This window comes from Salminus brasiliensis, chromosome 9, assembly GCF_030463535.1.
Source record: "Salminus brasiliensis chromosome 9, fSalBra1.hap2, whole genome shotgun sequence".
Taxonomy (NCBI): domain Eukaryota; kingdom Metazoa; phylum Chordata; class Actinopteri; order Characiformes; family Bryconidae; genus Salminus; species Salminus brasiliensis.
Window position 1 is genome coordinate 10748731 of NC_132886.1, and position 20829 is coordinate 10769559.

Genomic DNA, 20829 nt, shown 5'->3' on the forward strand with positions numbered 1-20829 from the left:
TAGTAGTCTAACGCCCATAAAAATACAACATAAATATTTACATTACATTTAACATTTAAGGCATTTAGCAGGCCCTCTTATCCAGAGCAACTTACAAAAGTGCTATTTATTCAAGAATAACTTCAGCTAGTTTGAATAGGCTAGAAATTCAAAGATACCTCCAAGTTTAGACACTACTAAACACAACTCAACAAGTAAGGTGACCACTCTGCTATTCGCCCAAGTTTTCTCAGAAGAGGTGGGTCTTCAGTCGAAGACAGCGAGCGACTCTGCTGTTCAGACACCCAGGGAAAGCTCGTTCCACCACTTTGGTGGGTGGATTTTGAGGGATGGCAGGTCAAGCCGAGCTGTACTTGAAGCTGGAAGGGCTCTTGTTGCGAATCGGCTTTTGACCATTGCCATCAAGTACGGAAGGGCTGGTCCGTTCTTGGTTTTGTAGGCCAGAGTCAGGGGTTTGAATCTGATGCAGGCAGCAGCTACAGGAAGCCAGTGAAGAGAGAACGCAGTAGTGGAATAATAGGGCTGAATTTAGGAATGTTGAGAACGACCCGTGCCGCTGCATTCTGGATAAGTTGCAGGGGCCTGATGGTATGCAGGAGACCAGCCGGAAGAGAGTTGCAGTAGTCAAGTCTTGAAGTGATGAGAGACTGAACGAGCACCTGGGAAGAAGGAATTCTCCAGAAATACAGCCCAACAATAATGAGTTTCTTTTCTGGAAATGTGGTTTCAATCTGACCAACATTTACAACACTGAAAATATTTTGGGTGTAATTTTAAAAGATTTTTTTTGTTCAGCTGGAAAACTCTCTTATTCAGAACAGAGCAGCAGCACCCAGGAAGCATGGGTTCATTTTACTAACTTTAATATAATCTGATAGTGATATATTTTTTAAAAATATCCTAAAATAGTATGAATTCTCTCAGCACTATCCATCATTTTTACCTTCATTCTTATCAGCACATATGCTTGCTCAGGTCTTCTAGTTTTTAGACCATGACACGAGGATGAAGAAGACAGACATCCGTAAATTACAGAGAAACCTTTTCACTCAGCATTTAAAATTGTATTTATCTTTTGAGAGACAGAACCTGCCATTGACCAAAATAATGACACTCTTCTACTGGGGTATGTTAGCTTTTAGTGAGATGTGTTTTCTTCCCTCTCCTTTATATTAGTGTAATCATCCCGTAATGCTTTGAATGAGGTTTCATTTGCTTCTTTCAGTAAATGATCAGAATGTGAAGGCAAACGTGTTTCTCAGATGCTTTTATTTTCATAACCAGCAGCACTGTTTACCTGGTTAATGTTTAATAATAATATGAAATACATTGGAGTGCAAGTGCAGCCTGTTATTATTGTTTCTATGCTATTAAGACAGTCTAATACACATGACACCAACGGCATATAGCGTGTTACAGAATATAGGCTGTGTTTGTATTACAGGACACAGTTCTCTAGCCATGCTGCTCTTCTAATTGGTCTAATGATGCCAGGGCCCACATCCTCCTCCCCTTTCTATCTGGACTTTATGGCTGGATGGTGACCTCAACCTCCCCATACACCTGCCTGAGGGAAGCACAATCCAGACTGGCCATCAGCTTGGTGGTGCCTGCTCTCCGAGGAGTGAAATGCTCCGTCCATGTTATAGAACTGCTTGGGGCAATTATGCTGTAAAGCACAAGCATCCACACAGTTTTAGTCATGAAGTAGTAAAAGCATTAATATAAAGAACTGTAAATGCAAAATACTGTAAATTAATCTTATCTTGGCATACAGCTGGTCTATATTGTAAATTACTCAGGAAGTTGGGGTTATTTAGTATAGTCTACTACAAAGAGTGCAGATGTGAGAAAGGAACAGTGATGTCCCACAGTAAACACAGCTTGGCTAGGGTGAGGTTTTGTCCTGTGATGAGGTGTGAGCTTAATTTTGTTCACCTGTATTGCTTGGTATGAATTGGCATGATTCCAGGCCCTTCCAGTCGAACATACACATTTTCCAGGCTTAACTTAAAGGGGTTGGTGAACTCCACCGTCACATACATCTCCTCACTCACTTTAGAAGATCCAGCAACCTATCAAAGACATATGAAAAACAGTGAGTCTGTCTGAAAGAGAAGGAAGATGGGCCAGATTCATAAAAGGTTATATTATAGTATATTAAAGGCTAATAGTTCAAATCTCTAGTTAAATATTCACTAGCACTACAGAACTGCAGTAAGCAGAGTGTGCAAAGGGTGTGTTATACTGCTATTCACATCTGTGTGGTCTTATGTGAGGGAGGAACTGGGTTTGTGTCTCACAAACAGCCTTATAAGGTGATGCAGAAAAAGGAAAATTGTTATTGCACACAACCCAGGAAGTTTAAATTGAGTCTCAAGTTTCAGTCTTACAAAGTTTTTGGTCTGTGTTGTTTTGCTGCTTGAAGCTAGCATGTCAGTTTTCAGATGTGGTTGGCTCTCCACTTAGTCCCACACATTAGTGTCTTTGCAGTATTTTTTATGCGACCTCGGTAACAGCCAATAAAAATCGACATGATCTGCTTGGGTGCCAAAATGAACAGAAAGTTTCAGTATTAGAGTTGAGTAACAAAAACAGCCCTGTAGAAGGAGTGTCCACAAACCTTTCGAACATATAGTGTACATTATTCACATATAACAATTTATTTTCACATTTATTTTACAGTCGAATAATTGTATCCACTGTTAAAATAAGACAAGTATATTCATTTTTAGTGTTGCACACAGATGCAATTTGACCACGCCTTTAACCCATCCGTGCAGTGAACACACACATACACACTAGTGAGTAAACACACACAGTGGTAGTGAGCACACAAGCCATCAATGCAGCACCCGGGAGCACGTGAGGGTAAAGGGCTTTGCTCAAGGGTCCAACAGTGGCAACTAGCTGAGCCCGGGTACTGAACCCACAGTGCTGTGACCTATAGCTTGGTGCTCTAACCGCTAAGCCACCACTGCCCCCTTCATAAATCCTCATTTATGAATTAACAAATGTGTTACTGGCCCAGCTGTATAAAAATGTCATGTAACATTATGTTTTAAGTGTTGTAGCACATTATGGGCAAAAAAAATGAATGACTGTACTGAATGTGGAAATGTTGAGAACTGAGTCTTAAATACTTTAAGGACTACATATTCCAAGGTAGTGTCAGACCTGGACAATGAGCCTGGGATTGTGTATGATGATGAGCTTCATGGCGGTAATGATCTGCCCTGTCTCTTTTACTTTCCCTGTAGTGATGAAGTGCAGGTTCCCCTGTCCCACCAGTTTTTTCTGATAGTCCTTGCTGCGCACCAGCACTTTCTCCTTCTTACCTGCAGGGGGCAGAGCAAAGTTAATACAGTTTATAAATAACTGGAAACAGAATAATCTGAGGGACTTTGTTCTGTAAATAATATATTCTAGAGAAACATACAGTTTCCTAAAGCAGCATTATGTGAAAATTAGCATTACTTGCTCATGGGCTCTGCCTATAGTCAGGAAGTGTAATTTGCATGCATTTTCTGGACAAGCTAAGAGATACAGAGTTATCACTGAAAGTGAAAGAAGCACTGGGGAGGTAGAGTAAGTTCTCTGACACAGTTTTCCTGCCCACTTCACCAAAGCTGTTACATAAAATTGTTGCATATATGCTGCCTCACACCTGAGGCATTGTTTTGATGCTTTTAAATAACACTCAAATTTAAGTGCATTCTTGACCATGACATAATTAATGTAAACGCTATTGGTCATCAAGCTTTACCAAAGTCTTGCATGCATGCACATAAGCAAGCATTCAAACACAGACACATACACTCTCTCTCCCCCATTCTTACTTTGTTGTGGCTCCAGTTTCACTGTGGGTGTCTGGAACACAACCTCAGCGCTTGGCACACCGGTGTAATAGACCACGGTGCCGCTGACGTAGGCCTCCACCACACGCCGCTGGCTGCTGCGGTTGGTAAACACCAGCTCCAGATCAAAATCATTCCCCAGCTGCACCTCCACAGCAGAAATCTCCACATCTACATCTGCCTCAGATACAGAGGCCTTCTCCCGCTGGCAGCCAAACTCCTCAGCCTTCTCCAGCACCCTGCGCTCCTCTGGGCTGCCTGCAGAGAAGGAGGGAAAGGTGTTATTACATCATTACACAGAACATTAACAGAACAAAGTAATTAACAAAATTAATGCAATGTTTCGAACAATAACTATGTTTGGATAATGTACACTTAATGGACAAAAATATGCATTATTTTTTTAGGGTATACCTGCATATCACTATATTATTAAACACTTGATTAGTATTTTTATCAGCATCTAAATCACCTGGTCATAGATCTTATACACAAAATACATAACCCATGATTGTAATTTTTTTTAAATCACTTTCAAAATCTTAAACCCTCTAAAGTTCCATATTATGCTGAACTACATTCCCTAGCATGCACCATTGTTGTTGCTCCCCTACCTTCAGGGAACTTGTACTGATCAGTGATCTCTCTGCGTCCATCATGCAGCACTGCTTTGGTCAGCACCATGCGGCCCACATGGCTGGTGTTCACCTTCACTGGTTCCAGTGTACCCTCCTTACTTCTGCGGTAGAACACCACGTCACTGTTCACCTGCCAAGAGCAATTTCCATAAACATCACATGCAGTAGAATAAGAATACACAGTGTATTATTTATGACTGTTTCTGTACATAGCTCAATTAATAAGAGTATTTTATATCTTATATTAAACTGTGTGGTTCCCATGAAAACATTTCAATTGTGAAACATTCTCTGAATGATCTCAGGAAACCAGATGTGGTTCTTCTGTGGCATTACTGCAGAGAACCACTGCATTGATTTGAGATCCAGGTGAAACTGTGTAGGACAGCGACTCATAGCTAAGACCCAGTGGCCTCTAGAATTAACAATTGTAGTAATAAGGAAGGTGTCGCATCCAGAAAACGTACCTCAGCAAACACAAATGGGGCATCAAAAGGGTAGCAGACTTGGCCGTGTTTGATGGCTGCCACAGATGCAGGTCCACATCTGTACATACCTGCCACACAGTGACCAAGTGACAGATTACAGTTATGGCTAAGATTACTACAATGCTATTTAATGAAGCAAGTTATGAAATGTATGTATTTATTTATACATACACACACATATATATGTACATTAATACATAATAAACAAAAACAATAGCCTTAATAGCCTATTTGACCAAATTATCTCCTTTCAGTTCATCATAAAATTTGGCTAACTTGAACCCCCCGCCCCCCAGCCACGACATCCTAACTACGGTGGATACCCCGTGTGTCCCCACGGCCCTCTTTTTTGAAAAGTAAAATATGGTCACTCTAGCATTTGGATCGAATGTTTTTAAGATGATGATCAGAACACTTATAACCAGGTGTGTCCAAATCTTTGACTGGTACTGTATGCTTGTGTTTGTGTTCTCACCATCGCTCGTCTCCTGGGGAGTAGCATCTACAACCTGCCAGCCTCCAAAGCCCTCAGGCAGGTCAGGTCTGGACATGTAACACTCAGTCCAGCAGTGGTAATTCCTGCAGGGCATCAACAGTTCAGCATAAGATCAAGAAGAAAGCCCTCCTATATTTAGGTTCTATTTTTTTCTACACTAATGGAAGGGGTAATCCTTTTTAAATTGTGATAGATTTGTACTTGCCTCTACTATTACTATACTACTTTAATTATATCTATTCAGTTACATTCCAGTCATCAATATTTAGATACTAATTATATTTGTTTGTTTACACTGCACATTGTAACACTATGCACACTATATTGTCATAGTGCCAATAGGTTCATGTTTATCTGCTCCAGAGATTCCTATTCTATTGGTAGTACTTCTCTACAGGAACTAGAAAAGCTGTGTGCTTGCATTTGCACATCTGTGTCAGCAATGATTTCAACTTAAAGTAGCTGAATGCATTCATTGGAAGGGGTGTCCACAAACATTTGGACAATGTGTGTCTGTGAGCTTTTTGTTTTGGACTGAAAGAATCCCAAAAACAGATTAATAGATACTGGATGTACTACTTAGTCCCACTAGCGTTCTAAGGAAATCAGTATTTTAGTAGTTTAAGTTCTAGTTCTAGACATCTAGTGAACCTGTGTTTGGAACATTATTTGAGCAATTATTTTAGTACTGAAGTATACGTTTAGGAAACTCTGCCGACTGTATAGTGCACTATATGTCAAACAGTCAAAACTTCATGTCTTGGCAGCTTAGCAACAACACTGACCAGATGGAGTCCCTAGTGCGGCCCCTGTCCACTTTGCCCATGTCATCCAATATGATGTCCATCTTAAGGTTGCCATCGTTGTCGTGGGCAGAGAAAAAGTTGGTCACAACTCTGCTAGGGATGCCCAGGCAGCGCAAAACTAAAAGAGAGATCAACATAGTTGTTACACTCAAGCAATGTGAGAGATGTTCAGGAATCAGGACCTAAAATCTGATCATATCTGACAGTAATCCATTAACATGGTGTACTAGCTCACTTTTAGTTAAGTGATTATCCACTTTAACTGGGAAAAGTACAGAAGCTGGTGTTCTTGTGCAATAATGCTATTTGATCAGCAGAGGGCAGTAAATGCATGATATTAGTCTCTCACAGGTGTTGAAGACTGCTGCATAGACCCAACACTGTGCATAGCAGACAGGCATTCCTCCAGTGCTAGAGTAATTCAGAAGGATCTCTGAACTGCCGGTCCAGGAGGTGGGGGCCACACCATACATATAATCGCCACTCCAGTTCCCCACCAACACACCATCATCATCACGCGAGTTCACCTGTTAGATCAGAAATTTTATTTTTACTTACTTTATTTTATTTATTTATTTTATTATTATTTTAATTCTCACCTATTTACTCACAGTGTCCACATTGCAATTTAAACAAAGACTAAAAACTTGTGATTAATATTAAACATGGTTGATTTTATCAGAACGTCAAGACAAGAAAAAGACAGCTATGCTGACCACCGCACACCAAACAATCAAGATGACGGGAGTGTGATTAAACTCTAGCAAGACTTATCTGAGTTTTATTCCGACACTGGAAATTTGTCAGTGGCGGTCAAATCGCTTGAAAAGTCGCTAGGTAAGCGCCGCTGGCATATAAGGCATAACAAAACTTCAGGATGTGTAGCATGACTTAAACCTTAGCAGAGTCTAACTCAAATAGACAAACATATTTGTCAATACTTAAATCCCCCATTCTGCTGTGCTGTGTTTATGTGTTACAAACTGTAACTAATCTGTTCATGGTTCTTAAATCTGAAGATGGTTTGCCAGCTCTGTTGGACTAAAAAACAGACATGCAAGTCTTAAAATGAATGAAGCGTTTACTCTTTTGAAGAACATCCACAGTATATTCTGTCACCTTTAGTGCAGACTCTCAACTGTATGCTTCGCATAAGGGGAAAACTATCTGAAATATAAACTCCCCATACACTTTATTAGGAGGAGATTTCTAAGGCTTCTGAGGCATTTGGTGTTGATAGTCATGATATCTCACCATAGCAGAGGCCTTCCTGCTGATCTTGACAGGATCTCCACGGTTGGTCAGGGGCATATCAGCTTTATCCATTATGAACAGACAGGCATCCAGAATGCCAAACTCAAACTGAAAGACAGAAATAGATCAACATGGCAAACCATAGGCCCTCCTTTATTTTGACATTTAGAAGTTTTATCTGCAGATGTTAGCAATAAATACTTCAGTTGTGACTCACAGATTAATTAACAACCAACCAACACTACAGACACATTCCAGCTCAGCATGTGTTTCTAAGGTTTTATAAATGGTTTAAAGCTGTGCAAGGCACCCCCTCCAAAAATGTGGAGTACACTCCTAAGGCAAACATATTTGTTTCCTAAAGAACCCTGGAGGAATCCATTTTAAGGTTAATAAGACAGCTGCCTCATGCTGCCTTAAGCTACCATATGCAAGGCACTGTATAACACAATGTAATGTAAAACAAAGATGCCCCCTAATTTCTGTATGATAATATACAGAAAAAAAACTGTGTCAGGGCATCCATACCTGTCCATAGTTCCAGGAACGCTCAGATATGTCATCATATGCCCCATGATAGATGATGCCCAATTCATTCAACACATACTCCTCCCTCTCCTCCTCATCATCAAGGAACACACCATCACCTACGAAGAGAATACACAGTTACTTAGGGGCACAGGCAAAGGCAGAGAAAAGCTATTCTTTCATTTTCTCTTGAGTCTGTGATGTATCTGAGCTCAGCCCATGCGTATTCTTTCATAACAGCTGCTGGGGGTACAGGCTTTACAGATGTCTGGAAAAGATCTAACCTGATAATTTGAGGTTAGGTTCAGATCAGCAACCATACACAGAGTTTCCAGTTAAAAAACAACCACTGTTAAGCTCTTCAACATCTGACCTTAAATTCAGTTTCACCCTGGATTTTGCTATTACTGTTTGGGATGACACTAGGTGATCAATTAGTGACCTCAACAGCTCAATTAACTACCAATGAATACAAAACCTAGGACCGGAATTTGGATTTTGGAAGTAATCAAAACTAGTCACATTATAAATGGCAATGGATTGGCCACCTTGCTTCTGTGTTCGCCAGTTACAACACAACCAGATCCATCGTAATGACCATAATGCTCAGATTTAAAAAAGTACAAAATTAATGTAAAGGAACAATAATAACACTCTACATTGATTTATGTAAGGGTTCTACCTGAAAGCTTTAGATTCACACCTCACTTTGTACCAGATAAAAGTTCTTTAGGGAATCTAAAGTGTTTGTTCTGTTCTATGGTTTGACATATTGGGCCCCTTTTGGCTCATGTGTTTAAAAGTGCAGCTGCTATTTAAGAACACACATTTGTCTAATGTATGTCTAGTATGTAAATGTATGCAGTTATATACACCAATTAGCCATAACATCAGCACTACCTGTCTACTCTAATACTGAGTAGGTCCCCCTTTGTGCTGCCATAACAGATCTGACCATTCGAGGCAAGATCTACTGTGGTATCTGGCACAAAGACTAACGCAAGTAGCAGATCCTTTAAGTCATCTAATTTGTGGGGTGGGGCCTTAGGTGTCCATGACGCTGTCTCTAGTTTACCAGTTGTCCTTTCTTGGACCACTTTTGGTAGGTACAGACCACAGCATACCAAAAAAAAAAAAACCCCTGCCTGATGATTTGGAGATGTTCTGAGCCAGTCATCTTGCCATCACAATCTGGGCATGTTTCTTACACTTGCCGGTGTATAATCATATTGTTACGTGGACTTTGTTGGAGAAGTTAAAATACACTGCATATCAGTTGATTTCCGATTTCAAACATCTCACACAAATGTATGCAGTACTCCCTGTTATATAAAACTACATGACACAGCAACATGTGGAATTTCATGTTGTGAAAATGCAGTTCCACACCTGGTGACCAGGGGTTGAAGATGATATAGAGGTCCAAGTTGGGGTCCCTCCTTGTCCTGCGGATGCCATACGGAGTGACCACAGCCACATACAGTCCATACTTTCCCACAATGCAGTCAGGGGCCGTTGTGATGCCCATGGTGACAACATTGTCAGAGCTATCAACAACTTGACCTCGCCATGTGCTCTGGCGCTCCTCAGTAGGGAAGACGGGGATGTAGGTTCCTTTACTGTAATGGGGGCTGGCACCTAGTGGACAGGAAAATACATTACATTTAGAAGAGTATCCACATGCAGGGTAGCCTTGACTGACTTACAAGGCTTTAAGGATTTAGGCCAAAGGGAAAATATTATAGGGTATATTTTCTTACAATGTACCTGTCCGTTGTGGACATGCAGATACCTTATACTGTATGTATTGTCTTCCTTGTTTCACTAATTAAGGTTAAATCAAACACCAGTCTACATTTCTTTCTCTTTATATACAGTGGTCATAATAGGTCTTGTTTGTAAATTTAAATGTTAAAGTTTTTAGCTTGTTCATAACATCATATCATCAATTTATTTATATTTAAAAAGTTAAGCAGTGGTTGCTAGTATCAGTGGATCATAGATAGACCTGAAAACTGAGTTGAACTTTCAGGAAATGTCCTAAAATAATTTGGTTCATATCTGCGATGAGGAATAATGTTTCTGAAACTGTGCCAGTGACCTGTGGTGCCCCTCAGGGTTTAATTCTTGGGCTTTCATTTCATTTATATATGTTTCCTAATTGGTCCTCTGCTCAAATTACAATGTTCCCCTTGACTCACTGCGTGAGTGCCCTGAGCACATCACTAAGTGTATGAGTCACAACTTTCTGCAGTCAAAAACTGCGATTTTATTTAGGGATAGTAATGTATGGTCTTGATGTACTAATGGACTCTGATCTCAGATTTAGCAGCCATATAAAAGCTGTTACCAGCATTAGAACAACAACAAAGATTTAAGATTTTCTGACAGACATTCATGTCTTTATTTCTAGCAGGTTCAGTTGATTCAAAATGCAGTTCTTACCAGGAGTGAAAGAAGGGCACACATCACCCCCATACTTACACTGGGTACAAGTTTGAGAACAAGTTACAGAATCAAGTTTAAATTGACTATTTCTACAGACGTCTTAATGGTGTAGAACTAGCATATTTTTCTGATATGCTGCAGCTATATGAGCCAAGCAGAACTCTCATTGGGAACTACTCGGTTAGCCCTGCCTATGACAGCTACTACGCTACTGTTAAATTGACAGAGAGCATTTTAAAGGAATCAGCTACCAGGAAGTGTTTCATTAGTCACCATCAGCTCTACAACATTTCTATCCTGAAATGGCAGTTTTTATCCTAATTTAACTTAATTTTTATTTATATTAAAAATATTTATATATATTATACTTGTATTTTCCCCTCAGTCAAGCACTTTGAATGGCCACTTGCCTTGCCAATGATGGTGTTAACTGGTTAAATGGGTTATTTTGGCTGCCTTGGACAAATTCTAATACATTCATGACTTATTTTGGAGAACATGTCAGGCACACAAATAGAACTAATGTTTTTTAACTATGAAGTTTCTTCACAATTTGTTCTGCATATTGGAAAATGTTCCTTCTTCATCACCAGATTAGTAATGTTCATTTCACTGTAAAAAAGCAGATGATCTGTCATTAACAATAGAACATAAGTGTGCAATAACTATGTTTACATTTACGAAAGCAGTTCGACTTGTACTTTGATAAACTTCTGCTATATTTCACACCTCTCATATTCAGTGTTATCATTTTATTTAAGACATAAAAGACCCCAATAAGAGAAGGGAAGTACATAACTATGCGGATAGATGCTGAATATACAAAAAAGGTGAACTCCAGTTCTGTAAGCAACTCAGTACTTCAGAAGTTGCAATTTGCAATATCAGTGTCTTAACATCCAATGCACAGGAAAGAAGAAGCTGAAGAGGAAACACTTGGTGCATGAGGAAGCATGCCAGCGAGAAGGGAAAGTGACTATGGAGCAATATTTACACCTCACTCCCCATGACACAACTAAGTGCATTTTATTGTGTGTTACAGGAATTGTTTCTCAACATACACTCCATTGCATTCACAAAAAGAGGAAGACCACAGAATTCACCAGGAGAAGTGTCAAATAACACTTCAGAATTTAGGAGTGAAGCACAGTTTAGTGCCTTGTGGCGTGTCTATGCTAATAAGCTCAAGCAGAAGTTATTTTATGAAGCGACCCAAATCTACACATAGTTAGCCCTTTAAAAAACACCTAATATATACAGTCATACCTATTAGAACCTTTGCAGCCAATGACTGTCTAAAACGAATGTTGACATCCTAGTTATCCAGGTACATAACAAGGACACAGCATGAGAACATGAAAAACCTGTCCCATAAAAAAGTGAACAGAAAACATCTGCCCATTAAATTATAATACATTATGTTATATTAAAACAACCCAAGGAAATTGTGGAACTGATTTTTAAAGTTTTGTGGGATTTTGCTGGAGATTAGTACTCAGTTCACTCTGAAGGCCCTTGCACAGGCAAAAGAGCAAAATAATAATCTGTCCTAATCTGTCTTCAAAAGGAAGGCTTTTGTTTAAGATGCTTTACCAGGCTTTTACTACAGCTGTCTTCAGTTGCTGCACTTAGCCATGAAACTTATCAGCTTATTAACTAACTGTCCAATTCAACCCATTGAATTAAACCTGAAATCCATTAAGGGGGTGTACAAAGGCAACATCAAAAGAAATGATATCACTGTTTAAATATTAATGGACCTGACTGCAAGTGCAGCTGTGATTTAAAGCAACAAGTAAGTAAAAGCTGTGTTTTAGAATAAAACATACCTATAACAAACTCTAAGGCAAACTTGTCCTCTTTAGGCTTGTAGGGACGGTTAAAGGTGACCTTAATCTGGAACTCCTGGGCTCGGCGCACAATCAGATGGTCATTGGAGTACAGGTTAGTGTGGTGCCTCTGCTTGTTCATCTCATGGGGCTGCTTAATCATATCGACATCCCAGATATCCAGGTACTCTACATAACAGGGACATGGAAGGGAACATTCTTACATGGCAAAACCTGTTCCAAGAGAATAGTAAACAGAAAACATCTTTTTTGAAAACGGAAAAAAAAATTCCCTCTTTATATTGTAATAAATTATTTAAATTAAAGTAAAATGATTCAGAAGACCCTTACACATCCAATGAGACATTCACTGCACTGTACCACTTCTTCTCAGTCTATGGATCCATACACCTGGTATTTGTAGCCTGATCATCCTTATGCAACACCATCTACAGTAGCTTAAAGTCACTACCGGGGAGCTTATAAAATCAGATTACTACAAGGCCTTTGTAGTACTCTAGAATATTTACATGTACTAGAATATATACTTGTAGATTCCATAAACAAGGGTTTTTAAGCAGTGGTTCTAGATAGAACCATTACAACTCAATGGATCATTTGAAAGCATAAATGGTTCTTTGCCTGGTTAAATGTTTTTTGGCAACCAACATTTGTAGGTGGTTCTGTATAGACGTCTGTGCGTCTTAGTAAGTATTAGCAATAAGACTCACTTGTGCAGTCATTTGGTGGTTTTAGCTGTTCGACACAAACAAGATGCACAATAAATAGGTCATGAAGTAATAGCATTTGCAGAGTTATTGCAAGTAATATAAGACACAGATGGGTGAAGCTTGAAATCTGTTTTTAATTCTTTGATTGTTCCTGTAGCTTCAGTATGGAGGAGAATAGTGGTAGTAACTCAAGCCCCAAAACTAAGTAAGATCTAAATGTACATGGCAGATTGTACCCCACTGAAGGACACATGCTCCATTCCTTACCATTAAGAGGTGGAGGGCCTCTCGGAAGAAGCATGAAGGGCTCAAACTCTGGGATCTCCTCATCAGCCTTGTTGGAGCTGGCCACAGGAGCCACACTGCGTCCGCGGTGGGACACCTGTCTCGGGCGTACAGGTGGAGCTGCAGGCGCTGCGGGTGCTGCAGGTGCTTCTGTATGCTCAGGAGTCTCCTGGTCTGCCATAGTTAGTGTACTGGTGAAAGCACCACTTACACACAAACTCCTAGAAATGCAGAAAAAGAAGAAAAAGTGAGCAGGAAATGCAACACCTTACCCAAGGATTACATAACAATGACTGATTCCCATTGGTGTCAAAAGTTGTCAATGTTTGCTTTTGTAAATTTGTTTGGATGGATGTTGAATGTTGTATGTCAATATTTCTGGTACATCAGAGAACTTCAAAAAAATGCTTGGCATTATTTTATTACATGCAGGTTTGTTAAGAGATGAATGGGCCAATATAAATGCACCAGAATTCCTTGAAGTTGGAGACACAAAGCAGAGAAATATAAACATACATATGGACAAATGTATTGGGACATCTGCTTATTCAGAAAAAATTTCCATTGTTTCCTTTGAAATTAAGGGTATTAAAAGGAGTTGATCTTGCTCTTGTTGGAGTAACTGTCTCTACTGTCCAGGAAAGGCTTTCTACTAGACTGTTGAGCACTGTTGTCAGGATTTGGTCATCTTGGGAGGCAAGAACTTCAATGAGATCAGGACGATCACCTCCCCAACTCATGCCAATAGTAAGGATGGGCAATTATTTGAACATTAACCAAAACAAAATGACATTTAGATCCTCTAACTGACATAATCTTGCCCATGTCAATTTCTTTTTTTTTGTTTATTATGTTAGTACTTTCCCCTTAAAACAGGAGGACAACTCGAACACATCAAGAAGCTTATACAACTGTTCAATGAATGCACCTTAAAGAAGCTGAATAAATTCTTTAGACGGGTATCCAAAAACATTTGGACATACAGAGACGGTTTCCCAGACAGGGATTAGACTGAGTCTTGGACTACAGTACATTCGGAATGGTAATTTTCCATTGAAAGTAAAGTTTAGTCTTGGAATAGGCTTAAGCCCTGCCGGAGACTGCTGTAAGCATAATTTCTATAACAAAGATTAAAAAAAGCTAAATATTTGAATGACACAATGTGTGATGTGTTGTGAAGGGCTCATGATCATGACATTTGTGTGTACACTGCCCTTTGGTGTCACCAAAAAGCAAGTTAATCACAGTAATTAAAGGCCTCAGTCCCTGATTCTTGCCCACGATCTTCATCTTATATCAACCTTATATCCTTTATGATTTTGTATTATTTCACCAATTTAACTTTCAAGGGTGTTAGGAAGAACTGGCTTGGTTTCTGACAAAAGAGTGAATTAATACCACTTCAGTTCCCTGTGTCTTCTTACCCACTGTCTGCTTGTACATTTTGTTAATGCTAGAGTTTATCGTTTTGAGGTCAGTAAAAAACAGAAACTGGTTTCCTGCAACAAAACTATTCTTCCCTTCCCAACCAACCACAATGTTACATTTTATCAGGGAAGTCACACATTCCTGTGGCTTCCATCAACATATGATAATGGATGACCTGAACATGATCTCATCACATCTGTTTCTTAATCAACCCAGGCCAGGAGCTACCCAGAAGCCACCCAGAAGCCTGAGTCAGCAAATATGCATGAACAAAGATAAATTTGTCTCAGCTCTCAGTAAAGAAAGACACAATAAATAGTAACTAGTGACACTGGGATGCCTACTGGAGTCTGTTGGTCTGCTTGTTGAATGCTAGTTTCAAACAGGCAACGATTTTAAGAATCCGTGATGAATTGAGTATTTAGACTTTAACTCATTAAAGCATGAACCATCAAATAATTGCTGGAAAATTCTTTAAAACTGGGTGTTTATTTGACCTTCTGACCAATTACTGAAAAAAGGAATTCAATAAAACTTTGCATACAACATTTATTTTGATACATCCATAATGCATTGCTTATAGCAATTGTTTTTAAGCAAACTAAAACACAGAGAACCCATAGTTGACACCTAGTAATTTTAAACATACAAGTCTGTATGTATATTTTTGGGGCACAGAAAATCCACCAGGGTGAAGAAAAGCATGTGTCTGACTTTATTTTCTTATTTATGCAGTTTTTCATACATAAATTAATTAATTAATTATTATTTAATTAATTAATCAGAGCTATCTGACTGTGAATGTGGATCACAGTATTTTTGTTTTAAGATTCTGGCAGCTTCATGTTAAAAATCACAGTATTTCTGTATGAAATCTCATAATGCATAAAATAAAGGCTTTGAGTACTACAGAGCTTGTCTGCACCACAAAATGATATAACATAAAGAATCAGTCTGCATAAAACAGTACTTATTATTTTTAAATATTAAATATTAAATCAAATACTGAAAACTAGAAGACTAATGAATGACTTTTTTTTCCCAAAGAAACCTATAAGAAAACAGTGGCTTATTTGACCAGTACCTCTAAATGAAGTGTTTATCAAATACTTTTATGGTGCAATCCACAAACAGAACTAAGCAATAACATGCACGTTTAAAGTTTATGAACACTGAACTTAAGGGGGAAAAAAGAGTGCAGTTTTACCCCAGTCCTAGTCCTCCATCATTACTGCAGCGTGTTCAGAAAGAGTTTGGCACCCTCTCCGTGGGTGGGTGCGTGACAGACCTACTGGTTGATGATCTCGTATCTCCTAACCGAAACCGCGTGTTAGTTCATTGCAGTGTGGGTTAATCTCCTCCATACTCGCGAATTAGTGAGAGTAGCGTTTGTTTAGGCATCCGCGAAAACTGCCCGAGGGTCCTTAGGGTCCGGCATACTGCTCAACACTAATTATATGTATATGTGGACACCCCTTCTAATGCATGCACTGCTACTTTAAGTTGCACCAATGCACACAAACACACTGTAGTGAAGCATCTCCAATAGAATAGGACTCTCTGGAGCACATAGACATGAACCTGTTGGCACCATGCCTAATGCCAGGTGTGGGGTAGAGGGGTATAAAACCCCTCAGCGTTGAGCTGTGGATCAGTGGAACTGTGTTGGAGATCTTTCCTGGACTGTAGAGACAGTTACTCCAACAAAAGCAGAATTAGCTTTTATTATTTTTATTATTACCCTTGATTTTAGAAGAGGCCATGAATAACAGGTGTCCCAATACTTTTGACCATAGTGTATGCTATTTATTAATTATTTAATCATTATACTGATGTTGATGTTGTACTCGAATATGAATCAAATAAAATAAATGTGGCTTAAAAGGATTAAGAGCAGCATGAATAGCTTGAGTGTCTGTTTTTTGTAAGCTGTTGATTGTTGATTGCCTTGGTTGCAAGCCACAGTTGGACTTTTTATTATGTGCTTCATTTTTAGCTGGAAGGTTTTCCAAACGAACAGCTACCTGTCATGAATGTTTTTTCCCTCTTAAATCGTCTGCAGGATATTTTTTATGCCACGCTGGAAACGCAGCAGCTGTCTTCTTTCTAACTAAAAACGGCACAAACTACGTCACTACAGAAACACAAGCAGGTAATTGAGGTTGTTTCATTACATAATGGGTGTGTGCTGGTGAAAAGGCTGCTGTTTGAGCACTGTGTTGGCACCTGGTGGACCCCTCTGGACCAGTGAGTCATCCATGTACACAGTGAATGCACTGTTTTCCCCCAGAGCGCCTCGGAAAGCCAAACTGCAGATGATTCCACAGTTTCCACACTTATGCTTGGCCGAGTTGGTGTGGAGAGGGGAAAATTTCTATCAACACTTTTCATTTTAATTTTTAGAAATGTTTTCTTAAGTGTATTTTTATTGGTTGACTTAGGCACTTAAAGAACTTATGCAATACTACCTTACACACACATGAACACAAGTTAGTGACACAGTGACATGCATTAGAAAACACACTAAGTCTTTTGGATTTTATAGGACATTTGAGACATTGAGTAGTGAGTAACACAAATGATGCCCATATTCCTCTGTCATAATACAGTAAATTGACAAAAGTATTGGGACACTTGCTCATTAATTGGTTCTATTCCAATAGAGGCTTAGAACCTGGCAACTGGTTAGCTAAATTAACAGCTGACAAAAAAGCCCCCCAAGCTATTTAATGCCATATTTAACCCTTTAAAGCCAGATGTATCATATTTGATACATAATTTTATTTGAAGTTTTTGAGACCTCTTCAACATCAGTGTGCTAATAATATTAAATAATGTACACTATTTGGGCAAAAGTATTGAGAAACCTGCTCATTCACCATTTCTGCTTTTGTTTCTGCTTTTGTTGGTAGAGTGACTGTCTCCACTGTCCAGCAAAGGCTTTCATATTGACTTTGGAGCATTGCTAAGAGGATTTGATTGCATTCAGCTTCAAGAACATGAAGTAAGATCAGGATATTGGATGATCATCACCCCACCCCATCGTTAACTCCCCAACTCATCCCAAAAGTATTGGATGAAGCACCAACCATCCTTCCAGAGAACACAGTTCCACTGTTCCACAGCTCAATGCTGGGGGGCTTTATACCCATCTAGCCCACACCTGGCATTAGGCATATTGCCAAAAGGTTCATGTTTAGGCAGTCTGTTGGCAAAATCTCTCCACAGGAACTAAACCAGCTGTGTGTGTGCATTTGCACACCTGTGTCAGCAATGGGTGCAACAAAAAGTTGGAAGTGTTTCCACAAATATTTGGACATATAGCTGCTTTGGAGAGAAGCTAATCAATCTGGAGAACATTTTGGTCCACCTTTGGCCACATCTGTGATGTGCAATGTAATTGGCAGGAAGGTTAAAGTGGTTGTTAAAAAAGGTGAACTATATTTCATAGCTGGCTTGCAGAGTAAAACAGATCTCTGCAAAGTGAAGAAGCATGCGGCTTAAAGAACCCATTTGATGATTTGCTAGTGCAGACCACAGTTTGTTTGTTAGGACGGGGATAGACTGTGAGGTGTGAGTATATAATGGGAAAGAAGACCTAGAGAAAGAGGGGTTAAGGCTGTGGTCCGTCTCCCAAAACAAAGTTAGATTCTTAACTTTTATTTATCACTTACTGATGTTGTTGCATAGGATTTGGTGCAATGTGTAAGCACTGCTTTATAATTTAAAGCCTTGTCCAATGTTCATATGTAAAAAACTACATTTGTAAAATGTAATTAATAAAAGTGCAGTTTTCCTGTGCAGTTTTCCCAACTTTTATTACTAATTAAAATGCCTAAAATTAGAATCAGGTGCAGCACATCAGCTGCAAATGATTAGAACATTGTTAGAGAGAAGTTTCATGGGGTGTTCAATTTTTCACATCACTGTAGGATAAGTCCTTTAGTATCAGTGGGACACCATCATTAATTCTAGGACATTCTATACAACTTTGCATTATGAGGAAAGCTCTGCATTATACACCCTGTACCTCCCCACTGGACACTGGGTTTATAGCATAGCCCTGGATGGTCAGACTGTTCTATAATTAAAAGTGGTGTCCCACTCATACTAAAGCACGCATCCTACAGTCATGTAAAAAAAAAAACAGACACCCCAAGAATCTCTTCTCTAACTATGTCTAACTATATGCTGATGTGCTGCACCTGATTCTACTTTTATATTTTTTCATTAGTAATAAATGTGCTTTTCCATCACACAAAAATTACATTTCTGTCAGAGAGGGAATATTTACATATGGTAACTTTAGATTGGCTGAGTGGACAAACTCTTGTTTAAAAGATAACACTTTGGGTAAGTTAAGTTGAGATAGAATAGCATTTAGAATTTGACTCTCCCAATCTTTCTCACATTCTCTCTCTCTACCACTTTTTTACATACTCTTTATGCCCACTCTGATTTTTCTGATACTATACAGAAAGTTTTATTCATATGTGGCATTTGCCTGACAGTATATGGTATAACATTATTACTGTATTCATTATCCAGCTCTGGCATGTACCTAAGCGGATCATGTACCCTTAATAAATCCATCTGTGTGACCTTAAGCAATTTTGAAGTTTAACCTACTAAATGCAGTGTTACTTTTACTAACTCTTATTAATGCTCTTTGTGTTCCCCAACAAACTCAATTGAAGTTGTTCAAACATCTCTTATATGACTTATTTTTGTAATCAATAAAAATCGATAAAATCTTCATGCCTTTAAACTTCTCCAGTGCCAGTTAACCATCCTTTGACTGGGGTTCTGGGGTAGGGATATACAGAAGAAAAAACTCTACACTTCCTCACTCGTATCATTCCAAAACACAGTGTAGCATTCTTGTGTTTGGACTCCTCTATTGGCTTTATATAGGTATAAAAGCTTCCTTTAGTTATAGAAGTAAATTAAGTCTTATTTAAATGATAAAACTCAAATAAATAAATAAATCAATAAATGTGCCACTTTTACATACATATGACATTTCATATTACATCATCATTTTTTTAAACGGTATTTATAATATTTAGGAAAGACAGTGAATAACCTATATTTCACCAACACTGTACTATGTAAGGTAACATGCAAACTTAAATAACATTCACACCATCCATACATATTTGTTCAGTGAAAGAAAAGGCCTCTGTTAAAGCCAGATAAATAATAAATAAAAAAAATAGGTTTACTAACCTGATGTTTACTAAGTGAGAGGCTGGAGGAACTTGGAGAGTCTCACACACTTCAGGCTCCTGAAGCTGCCACAATCATTTCCCCTGTTACTGCCATTTATATACTGAGAAGGAGTAGCCCACCGTGTGTGTGTGTGTGTGTGTCAAAAATGCCACAGAGACCAAGCCTCTGGGCTGGGTGTTGCGCAGATGTGGATGTCACTATGAGAGCTGAAGGGTATGTTTCTGTGTAGGACCACTTGACTGTGTGCTTGAATATGTGTGTGTGTGTGTAAAGTAACTATGTTTAAATGTCTACAATTCTATGACAGCTCAATGGACTTGTTGTTTACTGGAAGGAAGTCTCTTGTCTTGTTTAAAACATGAAAAAGAAGAACAACATGCACACTAAAGTGACTCAATGTGTGTGTGTCCAGTGAAATACTTGTATGTGTGTATTTTAAGTGAGACAAACCACTTGGGGAAGGCAATGTGTGACCAAATAAATAGCTAAGTGAGGAATGTACCATGTCCTTCTTTTCTGTCTGGACAGGCAAGTGTTAGAAAAGTAAAAAAAATCATGCATGATAACAATGTCCCAAGGAGGCTTTTTGGGCATAAATGAACATTGTTTGAGGATGAAACACATTATGAACTTAAAATACATTATATAACTGCACATATAACATTTTCGTGAGCTTCTAAAAAGCATACTTTCAAAAGTGAAAAGTACAAGTAGTGTCATAATTGCAAGTGCTATAACCTAATATTGCTCAGAATTTCTATATGCGCCATCACTATAGGCAGCCAATATGGAAACACCTTACTCTGCCC

The 20829-nt window shown here is 38.9% G+C and overlaps 1 protein-coding gene across 1 annotated transcript; it reads right to left on the bottom strand.

The window, feature by feature from the left end:
- Positions 1-901: 901 nt before the first annotated feature.
- Positions 902-20101, bottom strand: f13a1b (coagulation factor XIII, A1 polypeptide b). The gene is made up of 15 exons (XM_072688764.1): positions 20018-20101; positions 13343-13581; positions 12345-12533; positions 9457-9705; positions 8068-8186; positions 7540-7647; positions 6635-6812; positions 6265-6403; positions 5459-5562; positions 4963-5051; positions 4472-4625; positions 3840-4115; positions 3178-3338; positions 1939-2075; positions 902-1669 (listed from the first exon to the last, which is right to left on the bottom strand). Exons 2-15 carry the CDS (start codon positions 13539-13541, stop codon positions 1528-1530), a joined length of 2244 nt encoding a protein of 747 aa, XP_072544865.1. The 5' UTR covers positions 13542-13581; positions 20018-20101; the 3' UTR covers positions 902-1527.
- Between the last annotated feature and the right edge of the window lie 728 nt (positions 20102-20829).